Source organism: Oncorhynchus kisutch, linkage group LG21, assembly GCF_002021735.2.
Source record: "Oncorhynchus kisutch isolate 150728-3 linkage group LG21, Okis_V2, whole genome shotgun sequence".
NCBI classification, from domain to species: Eukaryota; Metazoa; Chordata; class Actinopteri; order Salmoniformes; family Salmonidae; genus Oncorhynchus; species Oncorhynchus kisutch.
This window is the reverse complement of record NC_034194.2, coordinates 15,424,431-15,451,132: the sequence shown is the minus strand read 5'-3', so window position 1 is coordinate 15,451,132 and position 26,702 is coordinate 15,424,431. Positions and strand designations below refer to the sequence as shown.

The following is a 26,702-nucleotide window of genomic DNA, read 5'->3' as shown; positions in this document are numbered from 1 at the left end:
TAAAGACTTTTACAGCTCTGGTGAAAATGAAAAGCTTCTGTAGTTACCTACAACTGGAGTGATTTCTCAGATGGCTACGCTCAGACATCCAGTCTATGCCAGTGTCCTATGTCATGTGAATTCCCCCATCTCGTCTCTAACTGTCAACTCCTCTTCCTCAGCATTTCCAAGTTTGACGAGCGCAGTGCCTTCCTGTACGTGCTAAACAACTCTGAGGACTTCCAGATCTATTTCTGCACAGAGATGCACTGCAAAAGGTCTGTCACTCTTCTGTCTGTGCCGTGACCACTCCATCTCACCAGCATGTGCGCCGCTGTCCAAGGCAGTGACTGTACTGTAGAGATTTACACGGAGAAGAACCAAAGCACAGCCAGCCAGTCTTATTAGCTCCACAGTGTGATTCAGTGAGTCAGTGCTGGTGTGATTTGAGCTTTCTCCCATTGAGTTTTCACGCTGAGAGTGTATGAAAGGGTGCCTGGGCTTAGTGTTCTTTCACAACTACTCCTGTGACGTATTTGTAAGTGTGGTAAAGGTCATCTGGGGTGATCTGTGTGTTGCAGGTTCTGTGATCTGGTCAACAGCATCGCAGAAGAAACATGGAAAGGCTCCGAAGAGGGGGAGTGTGACGCTGACGCCCTAGAGGTGAGGGAGGAGAGAGGGATATTTTCATTGTATGTTGTCTCCAACAGGATTAACCTGATTTCCAGAATGTGTAGGGTGTAGGCAGCAGCAATTGTCTCTCCGATTGTTTTCCAAATTCTATATCAAATTGAGGCAATGAACAGTGTGGAAATGGATAGAGGCAACTTCCTACAGTGTGGACATGGGTCATGCTGTTCATTGTATGTTTTGTAATGGAAACCAATAGTGTAGAGTAGGAAAAGCACCTGCTCCTCTAGTCACCTGTTCTCCCAGTGGGGAGGCAGGGGGAAATAATTGTCTGTGAATAATTACCCAAAGCCTTCTTGTCAAACACAAGCATGGTGCCACAAATTGTTTTTGAGCCCTGTTTGATCTATGCCACACCTTGCAAAGCTCACATTGCCCTTTGCTTAGTTGATACCCAGCCGCCACTCTCACCTTATGGCTCACCTGCTCTAAGATGGACCTATATCCCTGTTGTAACTCTATCGTTATGGCCCTTGAAGTTAACATGCAACAAAATGTCATCTTTAAAATAATTTCCTCCTCAGTACGACTATGAGTATGATGAGCTTGGGGAGAGGGTGGTTCTGGGAAAAGGCACATTTGGAGTGGTGTACGCAGGCCGGGACCTTAGCAACCAGGTGCGGCTGGCCATCAAGGAGATACCGGAGAGAGACAGCAGGTAGGTGAACATGTTAAGTTGACATTTTCCCCCAAAAAGACCTTAGCACAAATCCTCAGCTTCTACTATTCCCCCTTACACGTATTGTCATTGCACCGGCTACTATAGTTGACATAATAAGCATCCATGACACTTTTGCGGTCTTTTAAGAGGCCCTTTGCTAATGGAAGGCTGAATTGCAACAGGTCCCTGTGTCGTTATTTAAAGGGAGTGATTGGTTATTCAGAGCACAACAACCAAGGGGGTTACCTGAGAGTGATCATTTGATTGGCAGATCGAAGGGACACCAAAACACTCGTTTAAGTCGTCGACTGTGTTAGCTCTGTGTTCCTGTTGTGTGTCCTTTCTCTGGCACACCAAAGTGTTATATATATACACCTGATCGAGTGACTGGGCAATGAAAAGAATTGGGGGGGAAAGAGTCGCCTAGCAACTAGTGTACCAAGTACTTGCGCTGCCTTCCATCACTGGTCTGCTCATTGTTCCACCTATTCCTGTTTTATTATGGGACTCCTTCAGAGCCCAATCAGCCCAGATGATTCCTCTGCCATACATTGTTCCACTCATCACATCACAAGTCATTAGAGGGCTATCATGGGAAAACTCAAAGGTGTCAAGAATTATTCTGAATCACTTAGAAGCAACTCTGAAGTATCCTCTCGGGGGGGGAAAAAACATTGAATAAGGGTCTGATTCACTAGAATAGCCAACCGTGTGATTGAGGGAGAATGTATTTAGTCTTATTATTGATGGTGTTCAGTTTGAACATTTATCTCTAGAAGAAGATTGCTGGAGATTGACATTTCATATCTAGCCAGCTGGTGTGTGTCCTTGTGTTCCTTGTCCTCTGACCATGGTGTACTGGACTGAGACTGAGTCCCTCTGACATCTCTCTCCGTGATAGGTTACTGCAAGCTACTAAGTGCAACAGTGCAATTTCCCGTTTCAAAGTGCTCTGGTCTTTTTTATTTTTTTTGAACGAGAGAGAGAGAGAGAAGACATCATCCTGTCCTTTTTCCTTATTAGATGTAACAGTGGATGTTTCATCTATTCTGTCCTAGGTATTCTCAGCCCCTCCACGAGGAGATTGCCCTTCACAAACACCTGAAGCACAAGAACATTGTGCAGTACTTGGGCTCCATCAGCGAGAATGGTTTTATCAAGATCTTCATGGAGCAGGTTCCCGGAGGTAAGAGGGCAAATACAAACACGTATACACTCATTGGCCATTTTATTAGGTACACCCATCTAGTACCGGGTCAGACCCCCCCTTTGCTTCCTGAACAGCCTGAATTCTTCAGAGTATGGATTCTACAAGTTGGAAACGTTCCACAGGGATGTTGGTCCATGCTGACGCGATGGCATCCCGCAGTTGCTGCTGATTGGACGACGGTACACCCCCGCCACCAGCCTGTACCGTTGACACCAGGCAGGATGGGTCCATGGACTCGTGCTGCTTACACCAAATCCTGACTCTGCCATCAGCATGACGCAACAGGAATCGGGATTCGTCGGCCAGGCAATATTTTTCCATTCCTCAATTGTCCAGTGTTGGTGACCGCGTGCCTACTAGAGCCGCTTGTTCTTGTTTTTAGCACATAGGAGAAGAAGTTGTGCATTCCAAGATGCCATTCTGCACACCACTGTTGTTCTGCGCCATCATTAGTCTCTTTGGGTCCCGCCTGTTAGCTTGCACGATTCTTGCCATTCTCATTCTACCTCTCTCATCAACGAGCTGTTTTCGCCCACAAGACTGTCGCTGACTGGATGTTTTTTGTATGTCACACCATTCTCGGGAATCCTTAGACACCATCGTGCGTGAAAATCCCAGGAAGGCGGACGTTTCTGAGATATTGGATCCGGCAACCCTGGTACCATCGACCATATCACGCTCAAAGTCACTTCGGTCACTCGTTTTGCCCATAGTAACGTTCAGTCGAACAGTAACTGAATGCCTTGATGCCCATCTGCCTGCTTTGTGTAGCAAGCCACAACCACCTGACTGTAGGAGCTAACCATTTTCGTGAACGGGGTGGTGTACCTAATAAACCTATCCTGTGAGTGTATGTTATCTGAGTTATGTAATGGATTGAATACACTCCTGTCCTGCTGATAGTAAAGCAGAATGTATTAATATGTATTGTACTTTGGCCTGTGGTTTGTATCCAGGAAGCCTGTCTGCCCTGCTGAGGTCTAAATGGGGCCCTCTGAAGAATAACGAACCCACCATCGGCTTCTACACCAGACAGATCCTGGAGGGGCTCAAATATCTCCATGACAACCAGATCGCTCACAGAGACATCAAGGTGGAGCCTTGGCTTTTTCCTCTACCACTGCTCTATTTCAAAGGCTTTGATTGGCCATTGTATAGTATGCGCCTGGCCAATAGGGAGGCCACATTCATGTCAGGGGTACATAAATGATTTGATAGTAAGTGGCGCCTGGCACTGTCATAAAGACTTCCCCTTATCATCCTACAGGAAGGTTAATGTGACATAACTCCGTCTCAGTCATAATAAAAACACACTGAGCCCACTCCCATCCCATAATAGAGCAAGTCATTTAGGTTAGCATACTCTTCCTCCTACACCCAGGACAAGATAGGCCTCTAAATTCTGCCTCATTTAACAATAGTATATCATAAAATCACCTCAACGGCCATTCACGTCAATGCTAATAAACTTGTTTTGGATTGGAGGTGGTGAATATGGCCCACTGTAACAACTGTTGCTGATTGCCTTCTAGGAAATACCTTAGATTACCAGGCTGTTATCATAGTCATTTGGGTTAAGGTTAAGGAATAGATCTTACTTGGAATGGAGCTCTTTTCTCATCCCATATGTTCTCTTTATATCCACAGGGAGACAATGTGCTAATAAACACATATAGTGGAGTTCTGAAGATATCTGACTTTGGCACCTCTAAACGGCTTGCTGGGATCAACCCCTGCACTGAGACTTTCACTGGTATGTTCTGGTCTCCCTGACTGGGTTTATAACCGCTGGTACAGTTGAAGTCAGAAGTTTACGTACACCTTAGCCAAATACATTTAATCTCAGTTTTTCACAATTCTTGACATTTAATCCTAGTAAAAAATTCCCTGTCTTAGGTCAATTAGGATCACCACTTTATTTTAAGAATGTGAAATGTCAGAATAATAGTAGAGAGAATTATTTATTTCAGCTTTTATTTCTTTCATCACATTCCCAGTGGGTCAGAAGTTTACATACACTCAATTAGTATTTGGTAGCATTGCTTTAAATGGTTTAACTTGGGTCAAACTTATCGGGTAGCCTTCCACAAGCTTCCCACAATAAGTTGGATGAATTTTGGCCCATTCCTCCTGACAGAGCTAGTGTAACTGAGTCAGGTTTTCAGTTCTGCCCACAAATTTTCTATAGGATTGAGGTCAGGGCTTTGTGATGGCCACTCCAATACCTTGACTTTGTTATCCTTAAGCCATTTTGCCACAACTTTAGAAGTATGCTTGGGGTCATTGTCCATTTGGAAGACCCATTTGCGACCAAGCTTGAACTTGACTGATGTCTTGAGATGATGCTTCAATATATCCACATAATTTTCCTACCTCATGATGCCATTTATTTTTTGAAGTGCACAAGTCCCTCCTGCAGGAAAGCACCCCCACAACATGATGCTGTCACCACCCGTGGTTCATGGTTGGGATGGTGCTCTTCGGCTTGGAAGCCTCTCCCTTTATCCTCCAAACATAACGATGGTCATTATGGCCAAAGAGTTCTATTTTTGTTTCATCAGAACAGAGGACATTTCTCCAAAAAGTATGATCTTTGTCCCCATGTGCAGTTGCAAACTGTAGTCTGGCTTTTTAATAGCGGTTTTGGAGCAGTGGCTTCTTCCTTGCTGAGCGGCCTTTCAGGTTATGTCGATATAGGACTCGTTTTACTGTGGATACAGATACTTTTGTACCGGTTTCCTCCAGCATCTTCACAAGGTCCTTTCCTGTTGTTCTGGGATTGATTTGCACTTTTCACACCAAAGTACGTTCATCTCTAGGAGACAGAACGCGTCTCCTTCCTGAGCGGTATGACGGCTGCGTGGTCCCACGGTGTTTATACTTGCGTACTATTGTTTGTAAAGATGAACGTGGTACTTTCAGGCATTTGGAAATTGCTCCCAAGGATGAACCAGACTTGTGGAGGTCTTGGCTAATTTATTTTGATTTTCCCATGATGTCAAGCAAAGAGGCACTTAGTTTAAAGGTAGGCCTTGACATACATCCACAGGTACACCGCCAATTGACTCAAATTATGTCAATTAGCCTATCAGAAGCTTCTAAAGCCATTACATAATTTTCTGGAATTTTCCAAGCTGTTTAAAGGCACTGTCAACATAGTGAATGTTAACTTCTGACCCACTGGAATTGTGATGTAAACAATTGTTGGAAAAATTACTTGTGTCATGCACAAAGTAGATGTCCTAACCGACTTGCCAAAACTATAGTTTGTTAACAAGACATTTGTGGAGTGGTTGAAAAACGAGTTTTAATGACTCCAACCTAAGTGTGTGTAAACTTCTGACATCAACTGTAATGTTCTGGTCTCCCTGACTGGGTTTATAACCACTGGTCTGTTCTGATCTGCCTGATTGGGTTTAGAACCACCAAGCTTCCCCTCCCTACATTGTAAACATGCCTTGATGGAACAGAATGTTTGAAAATGAGCTGGACCCTCAATCCACGTAGTGATCTCACTGACTATTTATAACTTTTTTTTTGTTTGTCCCAAAGTAACTAGTTATTTTGTGTGCCCAAATTTTTCTGAGCCCCCCCCCAGTATATCTGTTTGGGCTTCTTTGGGTCAATTTGCAATCTACAAATTAGTTATAGTTACGTTCCAGCCCCCTGACGCGTCCACTCTAGAATAAAAAGGCCCGCGGCAAAAGAATAGCCTGCCGTTTCTATTCAGAGTGCTGTTTGGTGAGAGTTTATGGTCAGGTCAGGGTTCCAGGGTTATGGCAGTGTTGACATTGTGGCAGCCAATGGTAGCACAGCTTGGCCTCTTTGTTAAGATCAGTGGACTGTTGATTGGAGCATAGAAATACACCTCCTTTTCATCTTGAAACCATTACCGTACAGTCAGTTTCTCCTATTTAAATTGTACGCCAATGTGTATTTTCACCATAGCACTTAGCGTACCTTTTTAAAGCTCTATAAAAGCTCCTCTTACAGTAAGCTATATTTAGACTCATTTCATCCATGGTTACTATAGAGCCCAAGTTCACCCTCCCTAAAATCTGATTTGCTTGTATCAGACCTTATATGCAAATTCTACATATGCAACTTGTAACTAGCAGCTATGATGTGTATAATTTCCAGTCGGTTTGGTGTGTTGTTGTTTTGCAGGGACTCTACAGTACATGGCCCCTGAGATCATAGATAAAGGCCCTCGAGGCTACGGCAAGCCTGCAGACATCTGGTCTCTTGGGTGCACCATCATTGAGATGGCCACTGGGAAACCACCCTTCTACGAGCTGGGGGAACCACAGGCCGCCATGTTCAAGGTCAGAGTTCAGAGGTCAACTAATGTTCAGTTTATTGACCTCTGTTGTTCATTGGGATTTATGGTTTTGCTGACCTTTTTCTCTCAGTAGTGAAGTCAGATGCGGGAATAGATAGCTGTCTTTACGCGCCTCTAGGCACATTTGTGCAAGTGATTGGATTACATGCTTATTCAACTGTGAGGTTAGACAATAGTACCTACAGATAGAATTTGTGTGCAGTACTGTCTATCCTTTGTGTGTTGTTTTAAAGTTTCCGTTCCATTAATGAGCCCCCCTCAAGCTTTTTCCACTTGTATTCATCTAAAGTGGAAATGTTATGTGTTGCCCTCATCAGCAATATCACAAAGGCAAAGTCTGGGCATATGTAGTCTATTAAAAACTGAAGCTAATGATCCAACTGGGCGGTCTGTGATGGAGATCAGGTTGAATACAGGCCAGAAGCATGGACATTTCCATGCATTTTAATTCAATTACAGTAGTAAATTGCTGTGCGTTCACATGTCTTAACTTGCATTTTCCATTGTTTATAAACCACTTTTCTGTACCTGATTGTATAGCTCTGTAATGCTAATAATGCTTTCACTAACACTGTCATCTTTCTACGCAATGGCTTACATGAGAAACTACCATTTAGAGTAATTTCTCATCTATACTGTTGTTCAGGTGAGAAAGCGTTTGGCAACAATCCTCACATGAATATTCTTTTGGAATGTCTCCACTGGTAATCTCATGCCTACATTCCAGATCAATGTTGGGAATTTCTAGAGTGCTTCTTATCAGACGAGCTAACGCATTCGTCCTTCACTGTCGCGTTGACCTCCTATACTGTGATGGTATGAGCACACCTGCATAGTGTTACAGCGCCACAGAGCTATGGGTTAGAAGAGATCTGTTTCCCCACCATTAACTAAAGTCAGGCCCTTAGATTAGGCCCTGAGATCTAACATGACTGGGTTTTGTCTTGGCTGTAGCTGCAGGTTAGGCCCTTAGATCTAACATGACTGGGTTTGTCTTGGCTGTAGCTGCAGGTTAGGCCCTGAGATCTAACATGACTGGGTTTTGTCTTGGCTGTAGCTGCAGGTTAGGCCCTGAGATCTAACATGACTGGGTTTTGTCTTGGCTGTAGCTGCGGGTTAGGCCCTTAGATCTAACATGACTGGGTTTTGTCTGGGCAGTATATGCAGGTTAGGCCTTTATCTTGGCTGTTGTTCCAAGTTAGGCCCCTTAGATCTAACATGACTGGGTTTTATCTTGGCGAAAGCTGCAAGTTAGGCCCTTAAATCTAGCATGACTTGGCTAGGTCACTTGACTTAGTTCTGTACTGTGACTTGGCTGCAGCTTAGGCCTTTAACTCAAGCATGACTGTGCTGCGTTTTATCTTGGCTACAGGTCGGCATGTTTAAGATCCATCCTGAGATCCCAGATTCCATGTCCATGGAGGCCAAGGCCTTCATCCTGCGCTGCTTTGAGCCCGATCCCGACCAGAGGGCCACCGCCCTGCACCTGCTCACAGATGAGTTCCTCACCGTCACCAGCCGCAAGAAGAGGGGCAAGAGCAGCTTCACAGGTAGCTAGGACAACGCTTCACTGGTCAATCAGTGTAGTAGTTAGTAGAATATAGATATATCTGAATAGATAGACAATTGCTTCTAGATACTTTGTTTTAGATACTTTTTGTCTGTTTATTTTTCTGCACAATCCATACTTATCATTGAATTAAAAAATATATATGTTTTTCTCCTCAGCTCTTACACCAGCAGGTTCAGGTGAGTTTATCTGAGCGTCTGTGCTTCATCCTCTTTAGAGTACACTGAGTCTGAGCCCAACGACATGAGGCTAACCCAATTATCCTGTTGACTACCCTACCCTGAAATGACACCCTCACAGTAGTACTGTAATATAATTTCCGTGTAGTGTCCTTAACAAGTTGTGTGCTCTGCTTTTCTTTGTGTAACTGTGCCGTCACCCGTCTCTGTGCCCTCCAGAGTACCTGCGCAGCATCTCCCTGCCAGTGCCTGTGGTGGTGGAGGACACCAGCAGCAGCAGTGAGTACGGCTCCGTCTCCCCTGAGAATGACCTCAACACCAACCCCTTCATCTTCAAGCCCAGCACCAAGTGTTACAGCGATCGGGACGTCAAGGGAACCCGCTCCCTGTTCCTCAGGTAACACAACACACAGTCAGCACCATACCGTATGTGTTTGGACAGTGAAGCTAACATTTTAAATTTGGCTCTTTACTCATTTCGGATTTGAGATCACAAAAACACACCTCTTAATCAATCTGACAATAAGCAGTGCCGGAAAAACCCAAATCTGGAGGAAACTTGTAAATATTGATATAGTAAGTAAGAGATAAAGACAGATGCTCTGTATATTATCTGGGCATAATGGACAATGAGGTATGTTGTACATCCGTGGAGTACATTAGTTCCAGATTTGATCATGCTTATACCACGGTTGCCAAAGAATGTCCTGTAATATTGACAATGATAAAATTCACAAATATGTTGTCAAAACAATTTCACTGAGCCTGTGTTTTTTCTCCGCACATACTTTTATTTCTTATTTTTTTACTTAACACATATTTTTCTTAAAACTACATTGTTGGTTAAGGGCTTGTAAGTATTTCCCTGTAAGGTCTGCTACACCTGTTGTATTCGGCGCATGTGACAAATAACATTTGATTTGATACACTCATTCACACACACAACTGCTGCTACCAGACTCTTGTTATTATTACTAAATACTGAACCATTTTAAACACTTGCCCCCCAATCCTCCCTTCCCCAAAACACATGTAAATATTGGACTATAAATTGTGCCTTCCTGCAAGTAAACATTTAGTTGGTATACCAACTTGAACTTTATTATTCTCCTATATAAATATGTTCTAAAACAAATGTCACTGAGGTCTCTAATCTAACCTGTGTTCCCCACCAGTATCCCAGTGGAGAACTTTGAGGACCACAGTGCTCCTCCGTCTCCTGATGAGAAGGACACTGGGTTCTTCATGCTGAGGAAGGACAGCGAGAGAAGGGCCACTCTGCACCGCATTCTCACTGAGGACAGAGACAAGGTGGTGGCCAACCTCGTGGAGGCTCTCAAACAGGTCAGTTAGCATCTAGTCTGGTAGTGGACAGGGAAAGGTTTGGCCTGGTTCCAGTTCGTTTTTTCCCCTGGCGTGTCACTCGGCATGACAATGACCCTAGGAGTTGACAAGACAGCACGAATAGATCTGGGAACAGGTTAGAAGCTGTCTCAGAGTAAAACAAACCTCTCATCATCTGCACTCCTCTCTCTACCTTCACCCTCCTCTCATCACACCTTCTCGTCATGCTCCTCTCCCCTGTGCGTGCAGGGTTCTGAGACATCCGACACCAAGTTGAGACATCAGCATATCTCCACCCTTGTGGTCAGTCTGGGGGACTTTGTGCGCATGACGGACAGGAAGATCATAGCCAACACCCTCTCCCAGCTCAAACTGGAGCTAGACTTTGACAGCACGGCCATCAGCCAACTACAGGTGGTGCTATTCGGGTTCCAGGATGCAGTAAGTGCTCTTTCTTCACCTATTAGTAGGTCTCTCTATAAGCATTATAAATGGCCTATGATGATTCAAAAATCCCATTGTCTATTTATCCACTGTGAAAGGCTTGGAATTAAAATAGTCCTTGTATAGACCAAAGGTTCTGGAGGCATTAAAGTATGATTTAAGGGGGTTTCTGTGAAACATTCACAGCAGAATTATGTCGCCATGCTGCCATTGTTTGAACAAACAGATCAGACTATTGACTGTGAAACACTTTTGACCTTTAAGGGTAATTAAAGGGAAATATGTCCCCTTAATTACACATCGTGTAAAGGGGCTGATTCTGCCCTGTATCACAAATACAATTATGCAAATAGCACTGTAGCAGGCTGTAAGATATGCGAGAGTTCTTACATAACTCTGTCAATAATGAGCTCTGATGCCCCTTAGTGGATACTTATGAAACCCACTCTGGTCTATAGGTTACACTGTCTGCAACAGATTATTATCAACGCACGATGCACACTTGTTTTTCAGTTGGATTTTCCAGAATGCATGGCTTTTTATAAATAGCAGTCTCTCTTTTTTCTGGGAAATGTTGTTCCACAGGCTAATTATAGGGGGATATCTCAGCCTACTAGGCAGCCACCACACGCAATGTAAACAGACACCCTCTGGGGTCAAGCCTGTTGTCCTTTCCACTAATGTGACCATGTAGAGGATGCATAGGTGCAGTATGTGTGTGGGTCAGCTGTTTATTAATTGTGTGTGTGTGTGTGGCCATTGCATCTCCAGGTAAACAAAGTACTACGAAACCACAACATCAAGCCCCACTGGATGTTCGCCCTGGACAATATAATCCGTAAAGCGGTGCAAACTGCCATCACCATTCTGGTGCCAGGTAATAGCAGTGGCTCCAGCTGCAGAGTTTTAAATCAGTAATTATGCACCTAAGGGCCCAGGACACGGTTTGTTAACTAAAGATAGAAACGTGACTTTGAACAAAGCCCCAATCTAATCACAACTTAAGGTTACTTTTGTAACTCCGGTTCTCTGAAAATATGAGTGAGATGTATCACAACTCTCAGAAGGACCAATCAAAAGCCCAGGCTCTATCGCAGCCGGCCACGACCGGGATGTCCATGGGGCGACACACAATTGGCCTAGCGTCGTCCGGGTTAGGCCGGTAGGGATATCCTTTTCTCATCGCGCACTAGCGACTCCTGTGGCGGGCCGGGCGCAGTGCACGCTGACCAGGACGCTAGGTGCACGGCGTTACCTCCGGCACATTGGTGCAGCTGGCTTCCGGGTTGGATGCGCGCTGTGTTAAGAAGCAGTGCGACTTGGTTGGGTTGTGTTTCGGAGGACGCATGGCTCTCGACCTTCGTCTCTCCCGAGCCCGCACGGGGGTTGTAGCTATGAGACAAGACAGTAACTACTAACAATTGGATACCACGAAATTGGGGAGGAAAAAGGGGGTAAAAAAAATTATACAAAAGGGCGTCTGTTGGAGACAGACATGTAGCGGCGAATGAGGTCCTTATAAGGAGCCACTCTCCTGCCCTCTGGTCATTCTCAAGCATGCTTCTCTTCCTCTGTTTAATTTGATATGTCCCAAAAACAGTGCCCAAAAGGTAAACTCCTCAGTAGGAGAGGGCCCTATGAGAGAAGGGCATAACACCCTTGAGCTCTCGTTCAATCCAAGTAGATGCGCAATGTCCGAAATGAAAAACCCCTGGGCAAACTGTGGGCGCATACAGTGGTACTGTTGGGGAAGCTAGTCTGAAGATGTAGTTCACCAAGCTCCCAGTTACTTCACACTGGAAGAAGTTAAGCCTCGCTGAAGCTACCCTTAAGGAAAATATAGTTTGAAGTAGTTCACTACATACAAACTACTTTGTGAAAAATGATCATAAGTAAATCTGAAATGTCATATACTACAAATTGCATGAATAGATCGCTTTGGGGTCATATGTTAACGGAATGTGGATTTTAGCCTAATAAACACAAAACCGATGTTTCAAGTGAGAATTAGGCAGATCTGAAAGGAAATTGTCTACAGCCATATTTTATTTTCAAAGAGTAGAGTTACACTACACTCTTAGAAAAAAAGCCTTCCAAAAGGGTTCTTCAGGCTATCCCCATAAGAGAACCCTTTTTGTTTCCAGTTAGAACTATTTTGGGTTCCATGTAGAACCCTCTGTGAAAATGATTCTACATGGAACCCAAAAGGGTTCTACCTGGAACCAAAAAAGTTTCTTCCTATGGGAACAGCCGAAGAACCCTTAATTTCGATAGCACCTTTTTTTTCTCCAAAGAGTGTAGCTAGATTTGAATTTAGTTCAACTACCACCAAGCTACTGCAAAATGTAGTTAAATTACTAGTTCAACTCCATGTAGTTCACTGCTTCCCAACAATGTTTAGGGATGCTAAAGGCAGTAGTAAAGTGAAAGATGGAGCAATGTCACATCTCCACACTTCTCAGCGGCTAGTAGCTGCTGTGAAAGTATCTTAAGCACAATAGACACGTCCCAGGACTAGCTAAAGACTAGAGACTGGGTGAAAGTGACGTGCCCCCCTAGAAATAACATAACAGTTATGGATTACTGTCGGGGCCTTGGCACACCGACAAAGCGGCTAGAGGACCTTAACAATGACAAAACCTTCTCTCCTTCCCCAAAAATCCTGCAAGGAGCATAGGACCATGGAAAATGGAGTGTAGGAAGGAACAATCTGTTTAGTCATAGCACTTCTCCAATAAAAACGCAACAAGGTGGAGGCCCAATTTCCTTGCTCTGTGTAGACGGAAAAGGGGTGGTAGGCAGCATAGAAGGAAAAGCATACAGCATAACCCTATTTTCTAGGGCTGTGACGATACCAGTATCACAATATTTTTTCAAATGGCAAAAATGTAAACACGAAGCAGACCAAACTCTTTAGCCCTTTAAAAATCCGCTGTATGTAAAATATTTTTGGGACGAGATGTATGAACCAAAGGTCTACCTCGGGGCCCGGGTCTGCGGGGCAGGCAGAAGTTGAAGGCTTCGCCTTCTTTCTTGCGCATGTCACACTTCTGCCGCATGAACAACTCATCGGGTGTCACTGGGACATCCAGGAGGTCCACATTTACTTTGTCGGTTAAACTGGATTAGCTCAGCCAAAGTGCCCTTTCACCCACTACTGCTAGGCTCATGCTATAACCACAAGTTTGAATGGCACTACGGGAGGCACTGAGATTTAGGTCTGTAATCATACAGCTCTACTCCAAAGCAGCTGGCAATGGGTGTCCTGCTCCAGTTTCTTCCCCATCTCTTTCAGTAGCTCAACCTGATAAACCAACAATAGAGGTCACATTGAGAGCCCCGATTGCTTGGGCCGAGGCCTAGTACGTTTTGTGAAAAATGGAGGCAGTAAAGCGCTGTGTCTTTCTAGGGAGTGAGGTGTCGTTAGTAACATGGCGCGAGGGGCTGAGGTGGTAAGCCAGTCACGGCTCCACATTGGGAGGGTTAACAAATCCGGATTCCTCCATATAGTACATGTTGTGCATATCCAGGCTCGGAGTACTTCTAGCAAAAATCTTGCTAGTGAGGGTTTTGTGCCACAAGCTCTTAGCTTCCCTGAAGCAAGCTGGTACCGCAGGTAGCAGTTGTTTTACAGGGGCTGTATGAGATGGGTGTCTCTTACAGTCACATAGGTCCCTTGACGGGCCGAGCCCCTACGGGAGATGACCACTCGGGAGACGGCCACCAAACTCCAATGGAGTAGGGGGTATAGCTTCACTGCTCTCAAGGCCGTCCGACCTGTGGGCCAGAGAGGACGGGCGAGCCAGATCGTCAGCCCCCATCTCCTGAGCTATCTCGAGGATAACTGTGAGATAAATCCCATTGTCATCCTCGTCATCCCCTAGCTTGCTTTCCCCTGACACTACATCGTCAGACAGTGAGGGAGTCGAGTCTATCCATGACCTCGCCCCAACTGGGCTCGTTTACGGGGAGATGTGCCTCAGCTTTCGCTGTCGGCTCCGAGGGGCTATCGAAATAGATGCTCATTTAAGCCTCCTCTGACCAGCCCTAGTCAGTAGTTTGCAGTGATCACAACACTCAGTTATCAAGTGCCTCTTGGGCATGTTCCTTTCCCAAGCAATTGATGCATTGAGGATGGTAATCCTTCCTCACAATCATGGAACCACAAAAACCTGGGAGTTCAAGTGCTAGGCTCTTCCTGGGATGGGATAGCAGTGGCCATTTTGAGGAAAAAGCAACGGCTGTTGAAAGAACAACAAGAAGCAGGCTTGGGCTAGCTAGATAGATAGAAGCCTTGCTGCTGGTGGCTAGCAAAAGATAGCTTGTGTAAATGGCGTTTAAAGCTAGCTAGTTAGAAGCCTTGCGGCTAATAACTAGCAATAATTAGCACAGTAGAATGCTATAGCCAAGAGGCTAGTGGAGCCTCAGCTAGCTATCAGCTACCTTGTGGCGAAGGTGTGATGTAGCTAGCTCAGTGCAGGCTGAAGGAAACCATGTGGGGGTACAGTTAGCCTTCAGGTAGTGTGGTCCCGCAACCGAAGGAGCCGTGAGGCTGAGACGGACGGTCTAGTTAACACAAACGGGTGAACGTAGCTTAAGCTAGACGTCCAGAAGGGAGCTAGCAATGCTACCATGTTGCAGGTAGGGTATGCTAGTGAGCTTAGCTTGCCTCTCCGCGAGCTAGCCAAGTTATCCTTGCATCGTGGGCTAACTGAGTCTCAATAGTTAGCCGTGAAGCAAGCTACCAACGGAGACTGAGAAGTAGAAAAGGATTTTCTACACAAACAATAACCTTTTGGTCCGTACTCAACCTCTCGAAAGGGTCTGAAGACCTACGTTCAGCAGCGATATCCTTTACGGTTTGCTTGTAAGCAGTTAAGCAGGAAAACAGGGTTCCAGTTGTGCTGAGGAGAGCTAAAAAGTAATGCTCTTCGCGAAGAAGAGAAGTGAGAATGACCATAGGGCGGGAAAGTGGCTCGTTATAAGGAAGTGAGGGGCTCACCTTATTTGCCACTCTACCTGTCTGTCTCCAACAGACGCTTTTGATAGGTCCTTCCAAGAGTTGGTGTTCCTGGTGAATCCCAATAGTGATACATCAAAAGGAGAACAGAGATTTGCATTTAACAAGAATATTGTATATACTCGTCAGATGCCATTATAACAATTGCATTTGAAAGATTATTGTAGTCATAGACTGATCTTTATTGAGGCTTGTGATGTTGCTGTCTTTGTTTCATGTTTCCTCTTTCAAAGTGCATATATGTACAAGTTGTCATGCTATTGCTGTAACGGTGTAATGATGCATCACGTGTCCTTACCCAGAACTGAGGCCCCACTTCAGCCTGGCCTCGGAGAGTGACCCGGCCGACCAGGATAATGTTGACGATGACGTTGAGCCTGAGGATTCCGCCGCTCACCAGAGCAGAGCCCCTCCCAACACTGCCCATGATGACACTGTCGCCACCTCCGGCGTGAGCACACTCAGTTCCACCGTTTCACATGAATCCAATAATGCCCAGCGCTCCGTCAGCATAGAACTAGGCAGGATGAAGCTGGAAACCAGCAGGTGGGTCGCCGTGCGGTCATAACCATGACAACAACTGTCAGAGATTTATTCCAACAACCTTTTCTATTACCACCACATCTGTGATGAATTAGTAACATATATTGCCTGTAGCTTCACATTGTTTCCTCACCAATGTGAATTCTGTTATGTAGAAAGGTCCCAACACAGAAGAGAAAATATGTTTATTTTCATCATGGCTATCGGTGTGGCTGCAGTAGCCATGTCTAGTACTATCGTGTTAACTCATTGAATGGCCCTATGTCTCCCCCTCCCCTCCTCTCTCCCTGCTGTGTCTGTCCAGGCTAATGGAGCAGTTGCTAGAGAGGGAGGGAGAGTACCAGGCCATCCTCCAGCAGGTCCTGGACGAGAGGGAAGAGGGGATCAAATTACTGAGGATCTGCTCAGAGCCTATCTGTGAGCACATCTCAACATATACTACACACCTCCCAACATACACTGCACACCTCCCAACATACACTGCACACCTCCCAACATACACTACACACCTCCCAACATCCACTACACACCTCCCAACATCCACTACACACCTCCCAACATACACTGCACACCTCCCAACATACACTGCACACCTCCCAACATACACTACACACCTCCCAACATCCACTACACACCTCCCAACATCCACTACACACCTCCCAACATACACTGCACACCTCCCAACATACACTGCACACCTCCCAACATACACTGCACACCTCCCAACATACACTGCACACCTCCCAACATCCACTACACACCTCCCAACATACACTGCACACCTCCCAACATACACTACACACCTCCCAACATACACTGCACACCTCCCAACATACACTGCACACCTCCCAACATACACTACACAGCACCCATCAAACATCACACCTCCCAACATCCACTACACACCTCCCAACATCCACTACACACCTCCCAACATCCACTATACACCTCCCAACATACACTACACACCTCCCAACATACACTACACACCTCCCAACATCCACTACACACCTCCCAACATACACTACACACCTCCCAACATACACTGCACACCTCCCAACATACACTACACAGCACCCATCAAACATCACACCTCCCAACATCCACTACACACCTCCCAACATCCACTACACACCTCCCAACATCCACTATACACCTCCCAACATACACTACACACCTCCCAACATCCACTACACACCTCCCAACATACACTGCACACCTCCCAACATACACTACACAGCACCCAACAAACATCACACCTCCCAACATCCACTCCACACCTCCCAACATCCACTGCACACCTCCCAACATCCACTGCACACCTCCCAACATACACTACACACCTCCCAACATACACTGCACACCTCCCAACATACACTACACACCTCCCAACATACACTACACACCTCCCAACATCCACTACACACCTCCCAACATACACTACACACCTCCCAACATACACTGCACACCTCCCAACATCCACTACACACCTCCCAACATACACTGCACACCTCACAACATACACTGCACACCTCCCAACATCCACTACGCACCTCCCAACATACACTACGCACCTCCCAACATACACTACGCACCTCCCAACATACACTACACACCTCCCAACATCCACTACACACCTCCCAACATACACTACACACCTCCCAACATACACTGCACACCTCCCAACATCCACTACACACCTCCCAACATACACTGCACACCTCCCAACATACACTGCACACCTCCCAACATACACTACACAGCACCCAACAAACATCACACCTCCCAACATCCACTACACACCTCCCAACATACAATGCACACCTCCCAACATACACTGCACATCTCCCAACATACACTGCACACCTCCCAACATACACTGCACACCTCCCAACATACACTACACAACACCCATCAAACATCACACCTCCCAACATACACTACACACCTCCCAACATCCACTACACACCTCCCAACATACACTACACACCTCCCAACATACACTACACACCTCCCAACATCCACTACACACCTCCCAACATACACTACACACCTCCCAACATACACTGCACACCTCCCAACATCCACTACACACCTCCCAACATACACTGCACACCTCCCAACATACACTGCACACCTCCCAACATACACTACACAGCACCCAACAAACATCACACCTCCCAACATCCACTACACACCTCCCAACATACACTGCACACCTCCCAACATACACTACACACCTCCCAACATACACTGCACACCTCCCAACATACACTGCACACCTCCCAACATACACTACACAACACCCATCAAACATCACACCTCCCAACATCCACTACACACCTCCCAACATACACTACACACCTCCCAACATCCACTACACACCTCCCAACATACACTACACAGCACCCAACAAACATCACACCTCCCAACATCCACTCCACACCTCCCAACATCCACTGCACACCTCCCAACATCCACTACACACCTCCCAACATACACTGCACACCTCCCAACATACACTACACAGCACCCAACAAACATCACACCTCCCAACATCCACTCCACACCTCCCAACATCCACTGCACACCTCCCAACATCCACTGCACACCTCCCCACATACACTACACACCTCCCAACATACACTACACACCTCCCAACATACACTGCACACCTCCCAACATCCACTGCACACCTCCCAACATCCACTACACACCTCCCAACATACACTGCACACCTCCCAACATACACTACACAGCACCCAACAAACATCACACCTCCCAACATCCACTCCACACCTCCCAACATCCACTGCACACCTCCCAACATCCACTGCACACCTCCCCACATACACTACACACCTCCCAACATACACTACACACCTCCCAACATACACTGCACACCTCCCAACATCCACTACACACCTCCCAACATACACTGCACACCTCCCAACATACACTGCACACCTCCCAACATACACTACACAGCACCCAACAAACATCACACCTCCCAACATCCACTACGCACCTCCCAACATACACTACGCACCTCCCAACATACACTACGCACCTCCCAACATACACTACACACCTTCCAACATCCACTGCACACCTCCCAACATCCACTACACACCTCCCAACATCCACTACACACCTCCCAACATACACTACACACCTCCCAACATCCACTGCACACCTCCCCACATACACTACACACCTCCCAACATACACTACACACCTCCCAACATACACTGCACACCTCCCAACATCCACTACACACCTCCCAACATACACTGCACACCTCCCAACATACACTGCACACCTCCCAACATACACTACACAGCACCCAACAAACATCACACCTCCCAACATCCACTACGCACCTCCCAACATACACTACGCACCTCCCAACATACACTACGCACCTCCCAACATACACTACACACCTTCCAACATCCACTACACACCTCCCAACATCCACTACACACCTCCCAACATACACTACACACCTCCCAACATACACTACACACCTCCCAACATACACTACACACCTTCCAACATCCACTACACACCTTCCAACATCCACTACACACCTCCCAACATCCACTACACACCTCCCAACATCCACTACACACCTCCCAACATACACTACACACCTCCCAACATACACTACACACCTCCCAACATACACTGCACACCTCCCAACATCCACTACACACCTCCCAACATACACTGCACACCTCCCAACATACACTGCACACCTCCCAACATACACTGCACACCTCCCAACATACACTACACAGCACCCAACAAACATCACACCTCCCAACATCCACTACACACCTCCCAACATACACTGCACACCTCCCAACATACACTTCACACCTCCCAACATACACTGCACACCTCCCAACATACACTGCACACCTCCCAACATACACTACACAACACCCATCAAACATCACACCTCCCAACATCCACTACACACCTCCCAACATCCACTACACACCTCCCAACATACACTACACACCTCCCAACATCCACTACACACCTCCCAACATACACTACACACCTCCCAACATACACTACACACCTCCCAACATACACTGCACACCTCCCAACATCCACTACACACCTCCCAACATACACTACACACCTCCCAACATCCACTGCACACCTCCCCACATACACTACACACCTCCCAACATACACTACACACCTCCCAACATACACTGCACACCTCCCAACATCCACTACACACCTCCCAACATACACTGCACACCTCCCAACATACACTGCACACCTCCCAACATACACTACACAGCACCCAACAAACATCACACCTCCCAACATCCACTACGCACCTCCCAACATACACTACGCACCTCCCAACATACACTACGCACCTCCCAACATACACTACACACCTTCCAACATCCACTACACACCTCCCAACATCCACTACACACCTCCCAACATCCACTACACACCTCCCAACATACACTACACACCTCCCAACATACACTACACACCTTCCAACATCCACTACACACCTTCCAACATCCACTACACACCTCCCAACATCCACTACACACCTCCCAACATCCACTACACACCTCCCAACATACACTACACACCTCCCAACATACACTACACACCTCCCAACATACACTGCACACCTCCCAACATCCACTACACACCTCCCAACATACACTGCACACCTCCCAACATACACTGCACACCTCCCAACATACACTGCACACCTCCCAACATACACTACACAGCACCCAACAAACATCACACCTCCCAACATCCACTACACACCTCCCAACATACACTGCACACCTCCCAACATACACTTCACACCTCCCAACATACACTGCACACCTCCCAACATACACTGCACACCTCCCAACATACACTACACTACACCCATCAAACATCACACCTCCCAACATCCACTACACACCTCCCAACATCCACTACACACCTCCCAACATACACTACACACCTCCCAACATCCACTACACACCTCCCAACATACACTACACACCTCCCAACATACACTACACACCTCCCAACATACACTGCACACCTCCCAACATCCACTACACACCTCCCAACATACACTACACAGCACCCAACAAACATCACACCTCCCAACATCCACTCCACACCTCCCAACATCCACTGCACACCTCCCAACATCCACTGCACACCTCCCAACATACACTACACACCTCCCAACATACACTGCACACCTCCCAACATACACTACACACCTCCCAACATACACTACACACCTCCCAACATCCACTACACACCTCCCAACATACACTACACACCTCCCAACATACACTGCACACCTCCCAACATCCACTACACACCTCCCAACATACACTGCACACCTCCCAACATACACTGCACACCTCCCAACATACACTACACAGCACCCAACAAACATCACACCTCCCAACATCCACTACGCACCTCCCAACATCCACTACGCACCTCCCAACATACACTACGCACCTCCCAACATACACTACGCACCTCCCAACATACACTACACACCTCCCAACATACACTACACACCTCCCAACATACACTACACACCTCCCAACATACACTACACACCTCCCAACATACACTACACACCTCCCAACATACACTACACACCTCCCAACATACACTGCACACCTCCCAACATACACTACACAGCACCCAACAAACATCACACCTCCCGACTTCCACTACACACCTCCCAACATACACTGCACACCTCCCAACATACACTACACACCTCCCAACATACACTGCACACCTCCCAACATACACTGCACACCTCCCAACATACACTACACAACACCCATCAAACATCACACCTCCCAACATCCACTACACACCTCCCAACATCCACTACACACCTCCCAACATACACTACACACCTCCCAACATCCACTACACACCTCCCAACATACACTACACACCTCCCAACATCCACTACACACCTCCCAACATACACTGCACACCTCCCAACATACACTGCACACCTCCCAACATCCACTACACACCTCCCAACATACACTGCACACCTCCCAACATACACTACACAGCACCCAACAAACATCACACCTCCCAACATCCACTCCACACCTCCCAACATCCACTGCACACCTCCCAACATCCACTGCACACCTCCCAACATACACTATACACCTCCCAACATACACTGCACACCTCCCAACATACACTACACACCTCCCAACATACACTACACACCTCCCAACATCCACTACACACCTCCCAACATACAATACACACCTCCCAACATACACTACACACCTCCCAACATACACTGCACACCTCCCAACATACACTGCACACATCCCAACATACACTACACAGCACCCAACAAACATCACACCTCCCAACATCCACTACGCACCTCCCAACATCCAATACGCACCTCCCAACATCCACTACGCACCTCCCAACATCAGTGGTGTAAAGGACTTAAAGTTGAAGTTGAAAGTTTTACATACCACTCCACACATTTGTTGTTAACAAACTACAGTTTTGGCAAGTTGGTTAGGACATCTACTTTGTGCATGACACAAGTAATTTTTCCGACAATTGTTTACAGACAGATTATTTCACTTATAATTCACTGTATCACAATTCCAGTGGGTCAGAAGTTTACATACACATAGTTGACTGCCTTTAAATAGCTTGGAAAATTACAGAAAATTATGTCATGGCTTTACAAGCTTCTGATGGGCTAATTGACATAATTTGAGTCAATTGGAGGTGTACCTGTGGATGTATTTCAAGGCCTACCTTCAAACTCAGTGCCTCTTTGCTTGGCATCATGGGAAAATCAAAAGAAAACGGCCAGACCTCAGAATTTTTTGTTGTTGACCTCCACAAATCTGGTTCATCTTTGGGAGCAATTTCCAAATGCCTGAAGGTATCACGTTCATCTGTACAAACAATAGTACGCAAGTATAAACGCCATGGGACCACGCAGCCGCCATACCGTTAAGGAAGGAGATGCGTTCTGTCTCCTAGACATGAACGTACTTTGGTGCGAAAAGTGCAAATCAATCCCAGAACAACAGCAAAGGACCTTGTGAAGATGCTGGAGGAAACCGGTACAAAAGTATCTATATCCACAGTAAAACGAGTCCTATATCGACATAACCTGAAAGGCCGCTCAGCAAGGAAGAAGCCACTGCTCCAAAACCAACATAAAAAAGGCAGACTACGGTTTGCAACTGCACATGGGAACAAAGATCGTACTTTTTGGAGAAATGTCCTCTGTTCTGATGAAACAAAAATAGAACTCTTTGGCCATAATGACCATCGTTATATTTGGAGGATAAAGGGGGAGGCTTGCAAGCCGAAGAGCACCATCCTAACATTGAAGCACGGGGGTGGCAGCATCATGTTGTGTGGGTGCTTTGTTGCAGGAGGGACTCGTGCACTTCACAAAATAGATTGCATCATGAGGTAGGAAAATTATGTGGATATATTGTAGCAACATCTCAAGACATCAGTCAGGAAGTTAAAGCTTGGTTGCAAATGGGTCTATCAAATGGACAATGACCCCAAGCATACTTCCAAAGTTGTGGCAAAATGGCTTAAGGACAACAAAGTCAAGGTATTGGAGTGGCCATCACAAAGCCCTGACCTCAATCCTATAGAAAATTTGTGGGCAGAACTGAAAAAGCGTGTGCGAGTAAGGAGGCCTACAAACCTGTTTTGAGGCTATACAGTGTTTGTTTACATTCAATTTGTTTACAAACATTGGAGTGAAACAACCTTTTATTTTGGGTTATGATGGAGTATGACAGTTGAACTAAGCTTATGAGGCATTTGTAAGTTAAGATGAAATGGGTACATATCATTCATTTTACATTTTGAAATGTATGTAGCAACTGCAGATTGACCCTTTTAATAGTTGGACATGTACTGTTGTTGTTGACAGATATGCCTACATTATCAGTGAGCCAAAGGAGCAAGTCCACTATGAGCCATGGTGACCCAAAGCTGATCAAGTGGCTGAAACTCCAAGGCGCTGACGATGACTCCATGGACAGGGTAGGTCCTGAGGCAGCTGTCCCCCAGCCACGTCTGTTTTAAATGGGCACATTATGTAAACAAACTCACACCCACGTAATTCTCTCCCACTATACTACAGTAAACAATGTGCATTGCTGTAAAGCTGTTAAAACAAATGGCTTGATTGATGTTTGACAGACTATATTGCACAGAAGGCTATATGCATACTGTATGTGTAAAGCCTTAATAAGAGATACACGGTTGAGCACCATCTATTGGCCACGAGCTTCATCTCTTTCATGTACCAATGATTTGACCCATTTTGTAGATTCTGACCGAGGATTACACGTTAGATGACCTTCTCCACTATGTGACGAGAGACGACCTGAAGAGTTTGAGATTAAGGTATACAACATACGGTATTCTCTCCTACACTGTCAAATAGCCTGCCATGTCAACGACCTGATTGAAACACTAATATCGTACGTTGTGATAATAGTCTGTCTTTATCTTTCTCATGTTTTCCTCCTCAGAGGTGGGATCCTGTGTAAGCTATGGAAGGCCATCACAGACTACAGAGAGAAGCCTGCGTGAGGAGCCTTCGTGTGCCATTAGCCACTGCTACACCACTGCACTTTAATCTCAGTATTTATTAGACCAAGAATCCAGTGTAGTTGATCATGTGTGGAGTATTGCCATTATTGTGTGAGAGAGACCTATGGAATATTGTGTGTGTTAGAGAGACCTTGTTGGGTTATGGAAATGTTTTTTTTCTTTTCAAACGGAGTTACTTTTTCATGTAAAAATATAAACGCAACATGCAACCATTTCAAAGATTTGATTGAGTTATAGTTCGTATGAGGAAATCAGTCAATTGAAATAAAGTCATTAGGCCCAAATCTATTGCGCTATTTTTGTGCATTCAAATTGCCAATCGATAAAATGCAATTGTGTTCGTTGTCCATAGTTTATGCCTGCCCATACCATAATTCCACCGCCACCATGGGGCACTCTATTCGCAAAGTTGACATGAGCAAACTGCTCGCCCACACGACGCCACACACATGGTCTGCGGTTGGACGTGCTGCTACATTTTTTAAAACAACATTGGAGGTGGCTTATGGTAGAGAAATTAACATTCAATTCTCTACCAACAGCTCTGGTGGACATGGCTGCAGTCAGCATGCCAATTGCACGCACCCTCAAAACTTGAGACATCTGTGGCATTGTGTTGTGTGACAGAACTGCACATTTTAGAGAGGCCTTTTATTGTCCCTGGCACAAGGTACACCTGTGTAATGATCATGCTGTGGTTCCCAGCTTCTTGATATGCCACAGCTGTCAAATGATGATTTGAGAGAAATTAGCTTTTAGTGCGTATTGAACATTTCTTTGATCTTTTATTTCAGCTCATGAGAACATTTGTTTATACTTTTGTTCAGTGTAAATAAGCACCACTGGTTTTATAATGTTCAACAGTTATGACATGTTTTAAGCTGGTGCTCCAAGATTCACAGGACAAACAGTGGAACATTACCTATAAATATCTGAGAAAGTGTTTAAAATGTAAATGTTATTTGGTTGTAGAATTATCTCCTTACTATCATTTGTTAACAACACATGAGACGGACCATTTTCTAAACCAAGCCTGAGAGATAAAATACAATGTTAACTGATGTGTTTCAGCTGCTGTACATTATGTTGATAAACAACATTGTTATTGTCAGTGGCTTCTTATCACTACTTTATTTAAATGTGTTTTATGCATATCACTGCATGCATGCCCTTTTGTACCTTTTTTGTTTAACTGTCTGTGACGGCTTTGAATCATCAAAACTCTTGACTTCATTTGTTCAAGTAATTATTTAACATTTATGTCATTTTAAGATTTTTTGGGGGTGTGATTTTAGGGGAAATTATGTAAATATATTGCAAATATTATGACAGTAAATTACTATTTTTAGTTAAACAATTTACAAAAACCTAGATGTCCTATCTAATGTGCAACACAAAGTTGAGTTCGGTAATTTATAGATATTATCGATACTGGCGATGGAACAAAATGATCTGACCTACACATTATACTTCCACATGTCAGATTTTGTATGATATTTGATCGGAAGAAACAGATGACCCGATTGATATTTTACTCTATTGAAGATGTATTTTTGTTGTATATTTGGGGAATTATAGTTTTAGCCTGCCTTCATTTGTATATTATATGATCTTTAAAGCGGCAATCAGCAGTTGAAAGGATAACAAAGTGGCCTCCCTGCCCCTGGCATTTATAAGCTATATTCTTCAAGAATCAATAGGTACATATCATTCATTCACAAGTCCATAAATGTATATAGCAACTGCAGATTTCCCTTTTAAAAATGCAAATTCTTTCAATCAAATGTATATGTTTGATTTCAAATCAGAAACGAAAACAAGATGGTCATATTGTTGTACCACCAACCTCTTTTATTTAAAATATTTCTGTCAGAAATACACAAATGAAGTTTTGCTCAAATATGTCCGTTTCGTTTTCATATTCATGATAGATTGATTACATTATTTGTGCAATAACATATTGTTGTGTAACACAAAACATCGTCTTAATCTTAACTGTGAAATAAAGTGTAAACTGAAATCATGTTTATTATGGACATTA

General features: G+C 45.3%; 1 protein-coding gene across 1 annotated transcript in view; it reads left to right on the top strand.

The window, feature by feature from the left end:
• Nucleotides 1-26,681, top strand: part of map3k5 (mitogen-activated protein kinase kinase kinase 5) — a 62,135-nt gene extending 35,454 nt beyond the window's left edge. Inside the window, exons 13-30 of the mRNA XM_020455516.2 lie at nucleotides 162-257; nucleotides 561-642; nucleotides 1,194-1,327; nucleotides 2,389-2,516; nucleotides 3,497-3,633; nucleotides 4,188-4,293; nucleotides 6,708-6,865; nucleotides 8,255-8,432; nucleotides 8,611-8,631; nucleotides 8,851-9,028; nucleotides 9,807-9,975; nucleotides 10,225-10,416; nucleotides 11,191-11,296; nucleotides 15,742-15,985; nucleotides 16,287-16,399; nucleotides 23,973-24,085; nucleotides 24,375-24,451; nucleotides 24,580-26,681. Of these exons, the coding sequence (XP_020311105.1) occupies nucleotides 162-257; nucleotides 561-642; nucleotides 1,194-1,327; nucleotides 2,389-2,516; nucleotides 3,497-3,633; nucleotides 4,188-4,293; nucleotides 6,708-6,865; nucleotides 8,255-8,432; nucleotides 8,611-8,631; nucleotides 8,851-9,028; nucleotides 9,807-9,975; nucleotides 10,225-10,416; nucleotides 11,191-11,296; nucleotides 15,742-15,985; nucleotides 16,287-16,399; nucleotides 23,973-24,085; nucleotides 24,375-24,451; nucleotides 24,580-24,640 (2,293 nt within the window). The 3' untranslated portion in view covers nucleotides 24,641-26,681. The remainder of the gene's footprint in view (nucleotides 1-161; nucleotides 258-560; nucleotides 643-1,193; nucleotides 1,328-2,388; nucleotides 2,517-3,496; nucleotides 3,634-4,187; nucleotides 4,294-6,707; nucleotides 6,866-8,254; nucleotides 8,433-8,610; nucleotides 8,632-8,850; nucleotides 9,029-9,806; nucleotides 9,976-10,224; nucleotides 10,417-11,190; nucleotides 11,297-15,741; nucleotides 15,986-16,286; nucleotides 16,400-23,972; nucleotides 24,086-24,374; nucleotides 24,452-24,579) is intronic.
• The last annotated feature ends 21 nt before the right edge of the window (nucleotides 26,682-26,702 follow it).